General features: G+C 38.3%; 1 protein-coding gene and 1 long non-coding RNA gene across 2 annotated transcripts; one reads left to right on the top strand and one right to left on the bottom strand.

Moving 5' to 3' along the window:
- The first annotated feature begins 3,444 nt into the window (after positions 1–3,444).
- Positions 3,445–9,739, top strand: LOC107780787 (uncharacterized). Its single transcript, XR_012694185.1, has 2 exons — positions 3,445–3,674; positions 9,544–9,739. It is a non-coding gene; the product is annotated as an uncharacterized LOC107780787 (long non-coding RNA).
- Positions 9,740–15,801: 6,062 nt separating this feature from the next.
- On the bottom strand, positions 15,802–16,347 carry LOC107780786 (17.6 kDa class I heat shock protein-like). Its single transcript, XM_016601365.2, has one exon. It carries the CDS (start codon positions 16,345–16,347, stop codon positions 15,886–15,888), a length of 462 nt encoding a protein of 153 aa, XP_016456851.1. The 3' UTR covers positions 15,802–15,885.
- Positions 16,348–18,938: the final 2,591 nt, after the last annotated feature.

The raw sequence follows: 18,938 nt of genomic DNA, 5'->3' as shown, positions 1-18,938 counted from the left end.
AAAAGTAAGGACATTATAATCAAGGTTGGATGAAATTTTGCACTACGTACTCAAAGTGAACAAATAATTCGTTATATGATAATGACATAAAACAAGTCTGAAACTAGCTGAGAAGAGTAACTCCAGAAGCTCAGATTTTCAAGTTAGTATTACAGTCTGTATTACAGTTTCTTGTTCTCCCAATAAAAGGATAATATCGATCCTAATAGGTTTCAAACTTTCAATGTTGAATCATCAACTGGTTAACAGAATTATTGTTCAATGTCGCAGTTTTTTGAAAATTAAATGGCAAGAATTGATTGAGAAAACTTTAATCTTCTAACTCTCTATGCTATTTAGAAAGAAAAATGTCACGTTTTGGGCCTTTAGGAACTTTAAGTATTTGCAAGAATTAGAATTATTAGTGTACTCCTTTTATTAGTCTTCTCTATATTCACTAGTAGGGTATTGTAAGAAATGTCTTGAATGAAGATCTAAATTTTATCTTTTAATTTTCTTTCTCTTTCTTTCATTTTTCTTTCATGTTTCAATGGTGTTACGAGCCCAAATACCTCGGTCGTGGTGGCACCTATCATAGTACTAGGCAAGCCAACCCAACATTTAACCAGAGTAAATTCTTTTTATAAAAGCATTATCTAAAATCGTTTAAGTTCAAATTCTCATATGAAATATATAAATCAACGGAAATATGCGGAAATTAGTACAAATATATACCAACACAGCCCAACAATCCAGTGTCACTATTCATGAGCCTCTAAATACAACCAAGACACTGTCTGAATAATACAAAATAAGTCTGAAATAACAAAATACTAAAATAGGAAGGAGGAAGGCGGGGTTGCGCACGCCGTACAGCTACCTTGCGATCTCCGGATAAACCCTGGGAGTGCTGGAAGCTCTCACTCGGATGCTCAGGAACTTGGATCTACACACAAGGTGCGAGAGTAACGTGAGTACACCAACTCAGTAAATAACTAAAGTAAATAAGGTCTGAGTGCAGTGACGTGCAGTTAAAATCATATAATAAGTCTCAACAGAAATATCAAGTCAAATTCTGCAATTTAAAAGCCAGTCATCTCGTAAAACTTTAGTTTCAATTAAAAATCCTTTGGAAACATTTATCGAACATTTTTCAACAGAGGCTCAGTATGAAAGAAGAGCGAAAGTAACAAAAGTCATAAACAAGCCCCTCGGGCAAGGTATCACTCATAAATATAGTCTCTCGGGCAAGCCTCTCAGTCACTCGTGACTTAGCTCTTGTCAAACAATACTCACACTCAGCACTCCGACTCAATAATATCTCATAAAAATAAGAATCATAATAACTGTTGCGGTGTGCAGCCCGATCCAGAGTTTATAGTCGACTACGCTCACTGGGGGTGTACAGACTCCAGAGGGGCTCCTACAGCCCAAGCGTCATATCGTTGCGGCGCGCCCCGATCCAATATATATCGCTGCGGCATGTAGCCCGATCCATATGTATATCGTTACGGTGTGCAGCCTGATCTATATATATAATATCGATGCGGCGTGCTGCCCGATCCATAATAGATATATAATCATTACCATTAGGTCCTAAACCTCTCTCAGTCATTAACCTCACGGCCACTCGGGCTTATCAATGAAAAATCAGGGAACTCCGCACAAACAGTTTTCATATATTAAGAAAAAGAGTGGTGAAACCGGTTTTAAATAAATAACAGGTAAAACATGACTGAGGATATACTTTCAAATCAAACAGAGTGAGGAAAGTAGTAAAAATACCCCTAAGGGTCTAAACAGGTCGGCACAAGGCCCCAAACACGGCGTACAGCCCAACACATAGTATCAATCTCTAAAATACGAGATATCATAAGATTTCAAATCAAATACGTGACTTAATAGTCGTTACGGTACAGACCAAGTCACAATCCCTACCAGTGCACACTCACACGCTCGTTACATAGCATGCACGTCACCTTATTTATCAAAATAATACGAAATATGGGGGTTTCATACCCTCAGGTCCAGATTTACAATGGTTATATACCTCAAACCAGATGAAATACTACTCCGCGACGCCCTTGACTCTCGACTCGGCCTCAACTCGCGTCGAATCTATCCAAAAACAGAATCATAACATCAATATACGCTAAGGGAACGAAGCACATGCGAAAATATTCAAATTACATCAAAAATCCCAAAATAGGATCCTTATCCTCCCACGAGTCCATACATACCAAGAATACCAATATTCGACCACGAATGACCCCTCAAATCCCTAAATTTAGGTCTCCAATTTTCAAGCCCTAAGCCCCCAATTTTAACCAATAATTACCACAAATTTCAAGTTTAAACAGTTAAAAACCATCATAGAAACAACTTTAGGGTCCAAAAACCTTACCTCCACGAAACCCTCTTGAATTCCCTCTTCAATTTGCTCTCCCAAGCTCAAACCCGTATGCGAAAATGGTGGAATAACCAAAAATTCGCGAAGGAGGACTTATATACTTTTTGACCCAGGGTTTTTGCACCTGCGGTCCTTTTACCGCACATGCGGTACCGCTTCTGCGGACAAACAACCCTTTCTGCGGTTTTCACTTAAACTCCCTACGTCGCACCTGCGCATATCCTTCCGCACCTGCGGTCTCGCAGGTGTGCTGAGCCTTCCGCACATGTGCCTTCTAACCATCCTTGCCTAGGGCCACATCTGCGTCTTCTCTTCCGCTTCTTTGATCCCGCACCTGCGGTCCCCAATCCACAAGTGCGGTTATGACAACAAAATCAGCAGCTTCAGCTGCACAATTATAACTCTCAACTTCCCGTCAACCATCCGAAATCACCCCGAGGCCCCCGGGACCTCAACCAAAGGTACTAGCAAGTCACATACCATTATTCAAACTTATAACAATCTTTGAAACACCCAAAACAACATCGAATCATCAAAGTACCCTCTGATCCAAGCCTAAGGATTCCAAAAACTTCCGAATTCTGCTTTTGATCTAAAAGTCTACCAAACCTAGTCCGAATGACCTAAAAATTTTCACACACGTATGAAATGACACCACGGACCTACTCCAATTTTCGGAATTCCATTCCGACCCCTATATCAAAATCTCCACTACCAGCCGGAAAATGCCAAAATTCTAATTTCGCCAATTCAAGCCTAAATCTACTCCAGACCTCCAAATTACATTCCGATCACGCTCCTAAGTCCCAAATAACCTCACAAATCTATTTGAATCATAAAAACCTGATTCCTAGATCGTTTACTCACAAGTCAACTTCCGATTGACTTTTCCAACAAAAGGCCAACTTAAGAGACTAAGTGTCTTATTTCTCTATCAAACCACTCTGAACACAAACTAACCAATATGATAACATATAATACAGCTGAATAAGGCATAAAGAAGTAGAAATGAGGGAAACAGAGTGATAACTCATGAAACGACCGGCCGGGTCTTAACAAATGGCGAATCCATCGTGGGATTCGCTATAATTGGTATCAGAACCGACGTTTCTCGGACCCAATTCCACATTGCTTATTCACTATTACTCCCATACGCAAAATTCCTACGAAGGAGCAGACCCATTTCTTCCATGCTCAAGTTCCGAGCAGCTTTCATGGAGTTACCAAAATCAGTATTTCCATATCTATTCACATGATTCATATAATCCATACTAGGTTCATGATGGTGAGATTGAGAAATATATTTCAACTTAACCTAGGCTAATCAGCAATGAACAGTCTATTTTTGATGAAATTCTCTCGTTGGTGCGAGAGAACATTCGACGGTCAGAGCAATTTCGGAGTGAGGGTGAAGCCTATCGAAAATGGACTACCACTTCTCTAGATTCCCCTAATATCGAGTTTAATGGAGGTTCCCCAGTTTCAACGGCTTTGATAGAGTCTACTTGCTTGCTCAACACGAGCACTTTTGAACTAGACACCAATGTAACACTTGATTTAACAAAAAATAGTTCTAGTGAATCTGTTATTTTTCCTTCATCTGTGGTATCGTTTGACCTCACTTGCCACGATCTTGATGATGGACCACCATTGAAATCTGATGATGAAAATGCTATAGTTTTGGGTAGCAGCGGCAATCATATGATCGACAAAAGTCCTCAACAAGATAAAACTGGAGGGGTTGAACTTGGGTTAGTAAGAAGAAATGAGAAAACTTCTGAAAATATGGGAACAAGGTGTTTGATGAAAGTCCTCAATGTAACAAAACAAGTGGCATGTTTCAATATAGTTTTACACAGTTGCAGTGGTTCCAGAAATTTGATGCTTCATTCTATGTTTGTGAAATGGATGTTAACGGTCCAATTTTTAAGGAAGAACTACAATCTAAAATTATTTTTGGTGATTTTTCTGTGATGGTGAAGATAAGATACAAACATATGAGAGATCAAGGAAAATTCAGAAAATAACGTGGATCAGGTGTTTGATGAATTTCTCCAGCAGGAAGAAACTGCATTTTTGGGTGAACTTCAGTCCACAAAAGAAATGGAAGAAGTGAGCAATGAGAAAATAGGTTATTTGTTCCTAGATAACATACTGAAGCCTAGTGATGAATCAATTTCAATCAGTAACATTTTTTGTTATGTTCTGTTTAATCCCAATGTATTGTCACTTGGTTAAAATTGGGATGGGATTGTAGCGTTTTAAGTTCCAGATGACATTGATCTCAATTCTAACAATGGTCATTTAGAGGCCAAGCATTTTGTTCTTGGGAATGAAATGTCATGGGATGATTATCATTATCTCAATCCTTCATTCATCTTCGAAATGGTGGATTCTGGAAAACATGAAGATGAGAAAAACATTGAAAGTAGGGGAGATGTCTCTATTGAGTTTGTCGGCATCAAAGGGATAATTTTGGAGCTATTTCATTGGATTCCAATAGAAGTTCCTCTGTCTTTGTTGAAATTGAGAATAACATTGCAAATAACAATAGTTATGATTTTCGAGATAATGAGGTTGTAGTGGAAGATGATAAAAAGAGGAGGAAGTAATTGAAGTAAATTTGGAAAAATTGGAGGGTATTTGGTCCCTGTTGTAGAGTAATTGTATTGTTCATAGATCTAGACAGTCTAGTCTGGAGGAAATCATGTTGTACTTGATTGAGGAGCTTGTTAGAATGCTGGAGACACCCTATGTTCCCAGGGTAATTTCCTTATTCAAATGTATTTTGACGAAACCCAGTTTTCATGGACGAGGAGAGCAATAGAGTTGTTGGTTACCGTAATTTGTATGGAATGTGGGGATGCTTATGCTTTTTGGAATTTGGTGGAGGATAATGAGATCCTAAGTATTAAGATTTTCAATGAATTGATTGCTCTGCTTTCAAGATTGGCTCTTTGTAGGCGTTCAATTTATGACCGGGCTTCTACTTTTCTCGAAAAGATGCTAAGTGATGATATGTTTCTAGTTGCTAAGAAAATAGGAAAGCTAATTTCTCCTTTGCACAAAGGAAATAAGTCTAGAGATGTACACCTGGTTTACTTCATAGGAAATGTGAAAAATATTGTTCTGCTTGTACCATCCCTGTCAGTCAAACTCAAGCACATCTTCAGTTTATCTCCAACTAATGTTCATTTTGAATTGCCTATTGTGTTATATAAGAAAGTCCCACTCCTTACTTCGTGTTCTCTTAATGGCCCTAAGAAAGCTTTGTGCACTGATGTCAAGTTTGTTCAGGAAAAAATAATGTTAGTGCCATCAAAGGTCTCAAGCGGTGGTACTGCAGCAAATTGGGTTTCTATTATAGAATGTGTTACAGAGTGGATCTCTATAATGGAAAATGGAAGACAAAGGCGCCTAATTGTTTTCAGAAGAATGCTCATGCAAGAGAAGAAATGTGGTTACCGGAAAGTTGCACATTCTTGGAAGTTACTCATGTAACTGTAGGGATTGTTGCAAAAAGTGTATTACTTCCTATCGAGCAATGGGGTGGAAGAGATCGCCTTCTATCAGCCTTGGTTTATGCAATTCTTGAGGTACATAGATTGCCTTTACTATTAAGGTTTTTTGATTGGATTTTAACTGAGGTGATTAGATACTCGTAATATCCGTTCAGTTGTACTGAGAGCCCTTCATACTTGATGGTTTATACAAGTCGAGCAAACTTGTGCTCTACTCCTGGACTTTGTTCTTTTTCTGGTGGAGCAATATTATCATCAACCCCTGTTTTATTTGAAGGAATGTCTATGGAGGGAGAGTTAGCTTTTGTTCTCTGGTGCATTTCAAACTATTTGTACCTTGAGGGTGAAGTGTGTATGTTATTTGATAGTGAAAGTACACCTAGCTTGGTGACGATTCTGTTATTTTTCCAGCTAGTTATTGGTGATCTACTTCCAGTATATGCAGTGATTTTCAAAGTTTTAGCTCTAAGTTTGCTGAAAATGTCATTAGAGCTGGGAGAAGAACATAACAGGAACGAGATGAGCATTTTCTTATGAGATCCTGGTGGAAGAGATATTAATACCAATATTTTGTCCAAGGAAGACGGATCTTGTTCTAGTGCTAGCTACCTTCAACCTATAGATGCATTGGTCTTTTATGTTTCAAAGCAAATCTTTTCAGCAGAGTCTTTAAAAGATCTTTTTGCAATACTCATTGGTCTTAAACCTATGTTTGAAACTTCATGGAAAGTTCCATGGATAGCACCAATTATTCTATCATTCATCTTGGCGGCTATACACAAAATCGATTACTATATGCTTGAAATTTGCACAAGATTCAAGTTGTAGTAATCTCATCCATTGCTAAGAAACATTTTGGCTCCATAAGCATAACGAGACCAACTGGACAAGAATATGAGAATTTGCTATACTTTGGCCAAGTTGATAACTTAAGGGTGGAGCTGGTACATTCTACAAGAGGAGTTATTGGAACCAGTTTTATTCATCATCATATAGGAGACATTTGTGATGCACCAGCTTTATTTATCATCATGTAGGAGACACTTGTGCTACATCAGTTAGGGAGGTTCTTCAGAAACAATTAGTCATCACAATAGCTACTTGTGATTTGGTGGTAGTTGTGACAACCCGGCCAGTCGTCTAATGAGTTACCGCTCCGTTTTTCCCATTTCTGCTTCTTTATGCTTCGTTATCCGTATTTTATGTGATCGGATTGATCATTTTGAGTTGGGAGAGGATTTGATAAGAAATGAGACACTTAGTCTCTTTTAAGAAGGTTTAAGTTGGAAAAGTCAACCAGATGTTGACTTATGTGTTAGAGAGCTCGTATGTGAGTTCCGATGGTTCAGTTAGTTTCGGAAGGTGATTTATGGCTTAGGAGCATGATCGGAATTGGTTTTAGAGGTCCGGAGTAGAATTAGGCTTGAATTGGCGAAGTTGATATTTTGGCGATTTCCGGTTGATAGGCGAGATTTTGATATAGGGGTCGAAATGGAATTCCGAGAGTTGCAATAGCTTCGTTAGGTCATTTGGGATGTGTGTGCAAAATTTCAGGTCATTCAGACATGGTTTGGTTGGGTTTTTGATCAAAAGCGTATTTCAGAAGATTTTAGAAACTTAGGCTTGAATTCGATGTGATTTGGTAGATTTGATGTTGTTTGAGGTGTTTTGATGATTGGAACAAGTTTGAATAAGGTATCAGGTTATGTTTGTGCTTTTGGTTGAGGTCCCGGGGGCCTCAGGATCATTTCGGGTGGTTATCGGAGAATTTGGAATTTGGTTGCAGCAACTGATATTGCTGCTTCTGATGTTTTCGCACCTGCGGTTTGGGGACTGCAGGTGCGGTGCCGCACGTGCGAGGGGGAAGGCCGTAGATGCGAAAGTTAGTTTGGCGAGCAGTTTTTGCAGAAGCGGTCAAGGTGGCCGCATCTGCGAAGCCGCAGATGCGGAATTTCTATCGCAGATGCGAGATTTGGGCTGAGGGTCAGGAACCGCAAAAGCGGAATTTTGGGCCGCATCTGCGAAATCGCAAAAGCGGAATTTTCGGCCGCATCTGCGAAATCGCAGATGCGGAAGGGCGATCGCAGGAGCGGATTTGGGCTGGTTAAGTGAGTTCCGCAGAAGCGGACTTGTGACCGCAAATGCGGTACCGCAGAAGCGGTGGAGGGGTCGCAGATGCGAAAACCCCTGGGCAGAATGTATATATATTCTTTCTTCGCGATTTTTGAAGGGTTTAACCATTTTAACTTCGGATTGAGAGCTTTTGGGCAATTTTAAAGGGAGATTTCAAGATAACGTCGTTGAGGTAAGGATTTTGGACCTAAAACACACTTTTATGGTAATATTTCATGGATTGGGACTAAACTTTAAGGAATTGAAGGACTAAAAATGGACGTTTAGGGCTTGAGTTTAAGAGGGCTTAAATTGAGGATTTGAGGGGTCATTTGAGCTCTGATTCTTGTGTTTTTGATATGTATGAACTCGTGAGGAGACGAGGAATCTAATGATGTGAAAATTTCTGAGTTTCGAGAAGTGGGCTCGGGGCTCGGGTTTTGCTAATTTCGGGATTTTTGGTATTTTTCGATTGTTCTCGCTTGGGCTTTGTTCCCTTAGCATATTATGACGTATTCGTTCTAATTTTAGTTAGATTCAACGCGCGTGGAGGCCAATTCGAGGGTCAAAGGCATCGCGAGCTAGAGAGTTAGCCGGTTCGAGGTGAGTAATGATTGTAAATGATGTCCTGAGTGTTTGAAACCCCGGATTGCACATCGTTGTGCTATATTGAGGTGAGACACACGCTTGATGATGAGGGTGGGGTCGTGCACTATTGGAGATTGTGACTTGGTTTGTCTCGATTGATGATTTTACCATGTATTTGGCTGAAACTTATTTGCTATCATCATGATTTGGGCTGATTGCTATATTTGGGTTTTGTGCCAACTATTTGAACCCTTCAGGAATTTTTATTACCATTTCCTCACTGTTTTGACTTATTACTTGAACTCAGTCCCGTTATTTTCCACCGTTCTACTACTCATCCATTTTTACTCAGTTTTGAGACTTAAATGATATTTTAAATGATGTTTTGGGTTGAGAGATACTGTTTTACTATTGCTCGAGGGGCTTGTGATGATTTTTGGACTAAGTAAGGCCGAGGGCCTAGTCGTGAGGATACACTGGTACTGATATGAGGCCGAGGGCCTGAGATACATATATACGCTACGAGGTGGCTTGATTGATATGAGGCCGATGGCCTAGATTTGATGCCACGTGATGGCTTGATATTGCGCTTGGGCCGTAAGGGGCCCCTCCCGTAGTCTGCACATCCCCAGTGAGCGGGGATACCCATTGTGATGTGAGATTGAGCCCGAGGGGCAAAAATTATTGATACTGTACCCGAGGGGTGAACTTATATGTGTTTACTTTATCATAACTGTCTGTCAATTACCTGTTTATTTGTTGTAGAAGTACTTTATTTTGCTTTTCATTGGTTTACTGCTTACAGATTACCTATTTAAATTGATTCATTATAGAATACCTTGTGTATACGTGTTTTCTTACTTTCAGTCATTATTTATCTTTATTACTCACTTGGTCGGAGTACTCACATTACTCCCTACACCTTGCGTGCAGATCCAGGTGCCCCGAGGTCGAGTGAGAGCTTTCAGTCGTTCAACAATTGCCGGGGATTTCGAGGTAGTTGCATGGCGTCCGCAGCCCTGATTTCTCCCTTCTATCTTATTACTTTTCCGCATTCCTAAACTATCTATGTAGTATGTTGTTCAGAGTGTGGGTTGTGTAATTCATATGTCTTGATGACTTTCGCATATCTATCCTGCTGTTTTAAACACTTATTATGATAATTGGTAATTAAACCGTGTTAGCAAATGACTTATTTACAATGAAAATGGGATGTGGTTTATAATTGGTCCAGTTTGCCTAGTAATGTGATAGACGCCATCACGACCGGTATTTGGGGTCGTGACAGTAGTATTCTTGGTTATACTTCTGCTACATATAAAATGTATTTTAGCATTAAGAGTCGATGGAGCATTGATGAGAAATAGAGCCTATAGAGGAATTTTAGTTTCTACCAATAGGCAATTTTCAAAGTCCGAGCACATGTGGGTGTTGATTTAGTTCTCCATTTCTAGATTTTCATTTTCAACCTTGAGGACAAGGTTGATTTAAAGGAGGGTGGAATGTCAAGTTTTGGACCTTTAGGAACTTTAAGTATTTAAATAGTAGTCCTTTAAGAATTAGAATTATTAGTGAACTCCATTTATTAGTCTTCTTTATATTCACTTATAGGGTATTGTAAGAAGTGTCTTGAATTGAAAATCTGAATTTTTATCTTTTAATTTTCTCTCTTTCTTTCATTTTTCTTTCTTGTTTCAATTGCGAATCCACCGTGGGATTGGCTACAAAAAACAAAAGAAGAACAAGAAAAAGAATATGGGAGGTACGCGCAGAAACAATTATAATAAAACTACATTACTATTACATTTTCCACATAATGTTTTTACGGAAATACATCAAACGCGGTATTAGGCCAAGAAACAGAATCGACCTAGGACAAGATACAGAAACAGAGCAACTTCCAATCCTCAACAATACACGCCTACATTCTTCATTCATACTTGCCCATATTTTCTAGAGCACTTGATAGGATATGTGATGATGTCCATCTCATTGAAGAAGTATTAGGCATGTGCCTAATAAGAGTTTTCTTTGGTTTGGTAGCCAACCTTGTTGACTTGGTTTGGTTGGTAGCCAACCTTGTTGAATTAGTTTGGTTTGGTAGCCAACCTTGTTGAATTGTGAAAAGTGTGTGTAAATTGTCAAATATTGTAGGCTTTAGAGGGTGAAGCTTTGGCTATAAAAGGAGAGCTTCAACTCTCATTTCTTCACACCAACAAAGAGAGAAAGAAAGAGTGAGGTTTCACAGACAAGGTATAAGAAAATAGTCTGTGAGGAAAATAGAGAGTGAGCGATATTGTAGTGAGGTGGGAATATCAAAAGAGGGTTATTTCTTTTGAGTGTTGTAGTGGTCTTTGTAGTATTTATCTCCGACCTACAAAGTGTAAAATTTCTTACTATAGTGATATCAGTTGCTCCTCTCGGGGTCGTGGTTTTTTCCCTTATTCAGAAGGGTTTTCCACGTAAAAATCTTGGTGTCATTGTTACTCTTTTATTCTTGTTAATTACCGTATCTCGGTGCTACATTATTATTCCGCTTTATTACCGTGAATATTATTTTGGTAAGGGGTTTATTCCCAACAACTGGTATCAGAGCACAGGTTTTGCTCGTTCACTGAAATACTATTCACTGTCGGTAGTACTATACTTGGTGAAAAATAAAAATGTCCGGAGTAAAGTACGAGGTAGAAAAATTCAACGGAGATAACGGTTTCTCAACATGGCAAAGAAGGATGAGAGATCTGCTCATCCAACAAGGATTACACAAGGTTCTAGATGTTGATTCCAAAAAACCTGATACCATGAAAGCTGAGGATTGAGCTGACTTGGATGAAAGAGCTGCTAGTGCAATCAGGTTGCACTTATCAGATGATGTGGTAAATAACATCATTGATGAAGACACTGCACGTGGAATTTGGACAAGGTTGGAAAGCCTATACATGTCCAAAACGCTGACAAATAAATTGTACCTGAAGAAGCAGTTATACGCCCTACACATGAGTGAAGGTACGAATTTTTTGTCACATTTAAATGTGTTTAACGGACTAATCACACAGCTTGCCAACCTCGGAGTGAAAATCGAGGAAGAAGATAAAGTCATCTTGCTATTGAACTCGTTGCCATCTTCGTACGATAATTTGGCAACAACCATCCTGCACGGTAAGACTACTATTGAGTTGAAAGATGTCACATCGGCTCTTCTACTCAATGAGAAGATGAGAAAAAAGCCTGAAAATCAAGGACAGGCTCTCATCACAGAAGGTAGAGGCAGGAGTTATCAAAGGAGTTCGAACAACTATGGTAGATCCGGAGCTCGTGGGAAGTCAAAGAACCGATCCAAATCAAGAGTCAGAAATTGCTACAACTGTAATCAACCAGGTCACTTCAAAAGAGATTGTCCAAATCCAAGGAAGGGCAAAGGTGAAACCAGTGGCCAGAAGAATGACGACAACACAGCCGCCATGGTGCAAAATAATGATAATGTTGTCCTCTTTATAAATGAGGAAGAGGAATGCATGCACCTGTCAGGTCCAGAGTCGGAATGGGTGGTTGACACAGCGGCATCTCACCATGCCACACCGGTAAGAGATCTTTTTTGCAGATATGTAGCAGGTGATTTCGGCACAGTGAAAATGGGCAACACAAGTTACTCAAAGATTGCGAGGATTGGTGATATTTGTATCAAGACAAATGTCGGATGCACATTGGTTCTAAAGGATGTGCGGCATGTACCTAATTTGCGGATGAACTTGATCTCGGGAATTGCTTTAGACCGAGATGGATACAAGAGTTATTTTGCAAATCAAAAGTGGAGACTCACTAAGGGATCATTGGTGATTTCAAAGGGAGTTGCTCGTGGCACGTTGTACAGGACAAATGCAGAAATATGCCAAGGTGAATTGAACGCGGCACAAGATGAGATTTCTGTAGATTTATGGAACAAAAGAATGGGTCATATGAGCGAGAAGGGATTGCAGATTCTTGCCAAGAAATCACTCATTTCTTATGCCAAAGTTACAACTGTAAAACCTTGTGACTACTGTTTATTTGGTAAGCAGCATAGAGTCTCATTTCAGACATCGTCTGAAAGAAAATTGAATATACTTGATTTAGTATATTCTGATGTTTGCGGCCCAATGGAAATTGAATCAATGGGCGGTAACAAATATTTTGTTACTTTTATTGATGATGCTTCACGAAAATTATGGGTTTATATTTTGAAAACCAAAGATTAGGTGTTTCAAGTTTTCCAGAAATTTCATGCTCTAGTAGAAAGGGAGACGGGTCGAAAGCTAAAGCGCCTCCGAAGTGACAATGGAAGTGAGTACACTTCAAGGGAATTTGAAGAGTATTGTTCAAGTCATGGGATCAGACATGAAAAGACAGTTCCTGGAACCTCACAGCACAATGGCGTAGCCGAGAGGATGAACCGCACCATTGTGGAGAAGGTGAGAAGCATGCTCAGAATGGCTAAACTGCCTAAGTCATTCTGGGGTGAAGCAGTTCAGACAGCCTGTTACCTGATCAATAGGAGTCCATCAGTTCCGTTGGCGTTTGAAATCTCAGAGAGAGTTTGGACCAACAAGGAGGTGTCCTACTCGCATCTGAAGGTGTTCGGTTGCAGAGCTTTTGCACATGTACCAAAAGAGCAGATAACAAAGCTGGATGATAAATCTGTTCCCTGCATATTTATCGGATATGGAGATGAAGAGTTCAGGTACAGACTGTGGGATCCTGTAAAGAAGAAGGTCATCAGAAGCAGAGATGTAGTCTTCCGAGAAAGTGAAGTTGGAATTGCTGCTGATATGTTAGAAAAGGCGAAGAATGGTATAATTCCTAACTTTGTTACTATTCCTTCTACTTCTAACAATCCCACAAGTGCAGAAAGTACAACCGACGAGGTTGCCGAGCAGGTGGAGCAACCTGGTGAGGTTATTGAGCAGGGGGAGCAACTTGATGAAGGTGTCGAGGAAGTGGAGCACCCCACTCAGGGAGAAGAACAACCTCAACCTCTGAGGAGATCAGAGAGGCCAAGGGTAGAGTCATGCAGGTACCCTTCCACAGAGTATGTCCTCATCAGTGATGAGGGGGAGCCAGAAAGTCTTAAGGAGGTGTTGTCCCATCCAGAAAAGAACCAGTGGATGAAAGCTATGCAAGAAGAGATGGAATCTCTACAGAAAAATGGCACATACAAGCTGGTTGAACTTCCAAAGGGTAAAAGACCACTCAAATGCAAATGGGTCTTTAAACTCAAGAAAAATGGAAATGGCAAGCTGGTCAGATACAAAGCTCGATTGGTGGTTAAAGGCTTCGAACAAAAGAAAGGTATTGATTTTGACGAAATTTTCTCACCTGTTGTCAAAATGACTTCTATTCGAACAATTTTGAGCTTAGCAGCTAGCCTAGATCTTGAAGTGGAGCAGTTGGATGTGAAAACTGCATTTCTTCATGGAGATTTGGAAGAGGAGATTTATATGGAGCAGCCAGAAGGATTTGAAGTAGCTGGAAAGAAACACATGGTGTGCAAATTGAATAAGAGTCTTTATGGATTGAAGCAGACACCAAGGCAGTGGTACATGAAGTTTGACTCATTCATGAAAAGTCAAACATACCTAAAGACCTATTCTGATCCATGTGTATACTTCAAAAGATTTTCTGAGAATAACTTTATTATATTGTTGTTGTATGTGGATGACATGTTAATTGTAGGAAAAGACAAGGGGTTGATAGCAAAGTTGAAAGGAGATCTGTCCAAGTCATTTGATATGAAGGACTTGGGCCCAGCACAACAAATTCTAGGGATGAAGATAGTTCGAGAGAGAACAAGTAGAAAGTTGTGGCTATCTCAGGAGAAGTACATTGAACGTGTACTAGAACGCTTCAACATGAAGAATGCTAAGCCAGTCAGCACACCTCTTGCTGGTCATCTAAAGTTGAGTAAGAAGATGTGTCCTACAACAGTGGAGGAGAAAGGGAACATGGCTAAAGTTCCTTATTCTTCAGCAGTCGGAAGCTTGATGTATGCAATGGTATGTACTAGACCTGATATTGCTCACGCAGTTGGTGTTGTCAGCAGGTTTCTTGAAAATCCTGGAAAGGAACATTGGGAAGCAGTCAAGTGGATACTCAGGTACCTGAGAGGTACCACGGGAGATTGTTTGTACTTTGGAGGATCTGATTCAATCTTGAAGGGCTATACAGATGCTGATATGGCGGGTGACATTGACAACAGAAAATCCACTACTGGATATTTGTTTACATTTTCAGGGGGAGCTATATCATGGCAGTCTAAGTTGCAGAAGTGCGTTGCACTTTCAACAACTGAAGCAGAGTACATTGCCGCTACAGAAACTGGCAAGGAGATGATATGGCTCAAGCGATTCCTTCAAGAGCTTGGATTACATCAGAAGGAGTATGTCGTCTATTGTGACAGTCAAAGTGCAATAGACCTTAGCAAGAACTCTATGTACCATGCAAGGACCAAACACATTGATGTGAGATATCATTGGATTCGAGAAATGGTAGATGATGAATCTCTAAAAGTCTTGAAGATTTCTACAAATGAGAATCCCGCAGATATGCTGACCAAGGTGGTACCAAGGAACAAGTTCGAGCTATGCAAAGAACTTGTCGGCATGCACTCAAACTAGAAGACAATGCTACCTCCTCTAGATGAATGAGACTGGAGGGGGAGATTGATGATGTCCATCTCATTGAAGAAGTATTAGGCATGTGCCTAATAAGAGTTTTCTTTGGTTTGGTAGTCAACCTTGTTGAATTGTGAAAAGTGTGTGTAAATTGTCAAATATTGTAGGCTTTAGAGGGTGAAGCTTTGGCTATAAAAGGAGAGCTTCAACTCTCATTTCTTTACACCAACAAAGAGAGAAAGAAAGAGTGAGGTTTCACAGACAAGGTATAAGAAAATAGTCTGTGAGGAAAATAGAGAGTGAGCGATATTGTAGTGAGGTGGGAATATCAAAAGAGGGTTATTTCTTTTGAGTATTGTAGTGGTCTTTGGAGTATTTATCTCCGACCTACAAAGTGTAAAATTCCTTACTATAGTGATATCAGTTGCTCCTCTCGGGGTCGTGGTTTTTTCCCTTATTCATAAGGGTTTTCCACGTAAAAATCTTGGTGTCATTGTTACTCTTTTATTCTTGTTAATTACCATATCTCGGTGCTACATTATTATTCCGCTTTATTACCGTGAATATTATTTTGGCAAGAGGTTTATTCCCAACAACATGTACATATCTTTATTCTAAATTATAGCACCTAACCAGTGATCTCAATGGATTTGACATCAGGCTTCTTCACCTCTTCTTTCGGAACAGTAACAGTCAGCACTCCATTCTCTATCGCCGCCTTAACTTGATCCATTTTCGCATTCTCCGGTAGCCTGAATCTTCTCATGAATTTGCCGCTGCTGCGTTCCACACGGTGCCAAGTATCATTCTTATCTTCTTTCTCCACATTCCTCTCTCCGCTGATTTGAAGAACCCTATCGTCTTCGATCTCGACTTTCACTTCCTCCTTCTTAAGCCCAGGGAGATCGGCCTTGAACACATGAGCCTCCGGAGTTTCCTTCCAATCGACTCGTGTGTGAGCGAATGCAGAAGTCTCCCGTGAATTGGATCCTGGAAAGCCCAATTCCCTGAAGGGATCCCATAGGTCGATTGAGAATGGATCAAAGACGCTGCTTCGTCGATCGCCGAACATTCTTGGAATCAATGACATTTTCAGTAAATTTTGTAGTAACTCTTTTCTCAATTTGCTTTCAACTACACTGATTCTTGGAGGAGGAGCCGATGGGTATTTATAGGTGTGTGCTTCGAGGATTGTCAAGTAGTTTCCCGATATTTCTTTCCGCTTCGATATTTCTCTAACCCAAGGAAGACAGACAGATGTCCAGAAGTTTCTGGATAAATCTCGTTTTTTGCTTCCATCTCTGTATAAATTAGTTGGCCCATTACCTAATTTGACGTGCAGTAATGAGGATATTGTGTGAAATTCTACTTCCGTCTTTTTGTAAAAGGTTCATAAATTTACGTTTAGATAGCAAAATTAATTTATTTTCAAATCATTCTCAATCTTTTTTTTACGTACTAGTCTCTATGAATGTGTCTTGCACATTATTACCCGTCAATTATTATAGACAAATATTTAGGTAATAACAAAATGGAAAAGATTTCTAGAAGCATATGAGAAGACCTGGTATCAAACCATAATAAGAACTTGCTGAAAGATCCTGAAATGTGACGCTTTTTATTCAAATTTGTTCTGATACTTGCTTCATGTTGTGACTTCTTACTACACAAAGGAGAAGAAGTTTTTTGGATTTTCTATACGTGTTACTTTTAATATTCTTCTTATTAATTGATCGTCGCTCTTTTTTTTGTACTTTTTCTCCTTTATGTGATACTTAAGATTTGAATTTTGGCATGTTATATTACTATATTATGTTCTCAATGAAATCGATGTTCAATGGTTTGTCTCGATTAATAAATTCACCTTAAGAATTTATTTTACTTTGAGAAATTACATAAATGTTATTCTTATGATCATAGCACTTGATGTTCCGTAAGTCGAGCAACTTTAAGCACGGGTAATCTCACGACTTTGTTTATTTTTTAATTTAAAATTTATATGGTATTAGCTCGTTTTTCAGAATAGATTATAAAAATGCACTACCAATATATATGACATAAATCCTATTCAAAATCCTTAAGGTAAAAAAAAATCATTAATAATAGTCCGTTTGACCAAGCTTCTAAAATCAATTTATTTTGAAAAGTTTCTAAAAGAAAATTAATTTTGGTGAGAAACAATTTATGTTTGGCTAATTAATTTGAATAACACTTTTGAGCAGCAATTGGTGTTTGACTCAATTATTTAAAAAGTGTTTCTAAATGTATTTTTTTCTCAAAAATACTTTTCAAAAAAATACTTTTGGGGAGAAGTTATTTTTTTTTTGTACTTCTTAAAAACTGTTTTTGCTTTAACTCAAAAGTACTTTTTAACATCTTAACTTTAGATAAAAAAATATTTTTGGCCAAAGGCTATTAATAAGTCCTATAACTTTGCCTTTTTTAGGCTATTTATCTTTCTAAACTTGACTACAATTGTAATTGGAACTTGCTTGCGTTAAGGAAATAATGTTTTCATAAACTATATATGAACTAAAAAGTTTTTAAATACTTATTTTTCTATTTTGTGTATTAGTACATGACGTTAGTCTCAATTAAAAAAAGTCTCTTAAAATTAATAAATTAAAGTTTTTTCTCCCAACGAATTAAAGTCACGTTCTTTGCTTTTTTAATCCTTATGGAAATTTGTTTGAGTAGCTAAAAGATAGTAGTTTCCATGAATATAAAATTCTAATTGAATTCAAATTCCTAAATGTTTGAAAAGTTATAAATATTATAATTTTTATCCAATATGTTTAGAAAGATAGTTCAATATTTAAAGGGAAAGAAAATAATATGAATTTCCGTATATCTATATGTTATTATCCTACTTGAATCTTGGGGTTTGTATAAATGTACTAATAAAAATTATACCAAGTAACTATGTACATCTAAAAATAATTTAAACCAAATATGAGAGCACTCATGGTGCAGAAAATTATAATTATAAATGTTGGAAAATATTCTACTTTGTAGACGCAGAAAATTTTTCCATATGATGGTGGAAGAAGTCGAAGCAACACGTAAATATCACACAATTTAATTTATATCAATGATATAAGTACCGCCCAAATCAGTTGTTCAAGGATATAATCCAAATCGATATCAATAGAAAAAAGAAAGACACAAAATATTCTATAATATAGCCTGCGAGCATTTTATTATTCAACAGGAGAAGGTACTTCATCAAATTTAGAGAAAGCGGGACTAAATTGTATTCAAATTTAAACTGCATTAAATTTATTTAAATTTGATCGATTTATTTCTTTAAATTCGGAAGTAGAATTTATTTAAAAATCTATTTTTTCTGTTTACCAAAATATCGTACAAATTTATGTTAAGAATGGTGTAAGTAACATTTAGCCTTCATGTTCTTTTATAATAGGGTTTTCGTATCCTTCTGTAGTGAGACTTTTGATAATTTTAGAATTCGTTACCATATTATTGACTTTCACGTTTCAAATCTCCAATTTAAAAATAAAAAATATTTTTGCATGTAAAACCAATAGATACTGACATATTATATGGTACAAACTTAAAGTTTTTGGCACTCTTCTTGAGAAAATTTACTGTGTAATAAACAACAAACAACATTCTTGGCATTGGCAAAAATTAAAAGTAAGACTAAAATTTTTATTTCAA

The sequence above is a fragment of the Nicotiana tabacum genome, chromosome 8 (genome assembly GCF_000715075.1).
Source record: "Nicotiana tabacum cultivar K326 chromosome 8, ASM71507v2, whole genome shotgun sequence".
Taxonomy (NCBI): Eukaryota; Viridiplantae; Streptophyta; class Magnoliopsida; order Solanales; family Solanaceae; genus Nicotiana; species Nicotiana tabacum.
The sequence above is the reverse complement of the archived record's forward strand: the minus strand, read 5'-3'. Positions and strand labels throughout refer to the sequence as shown.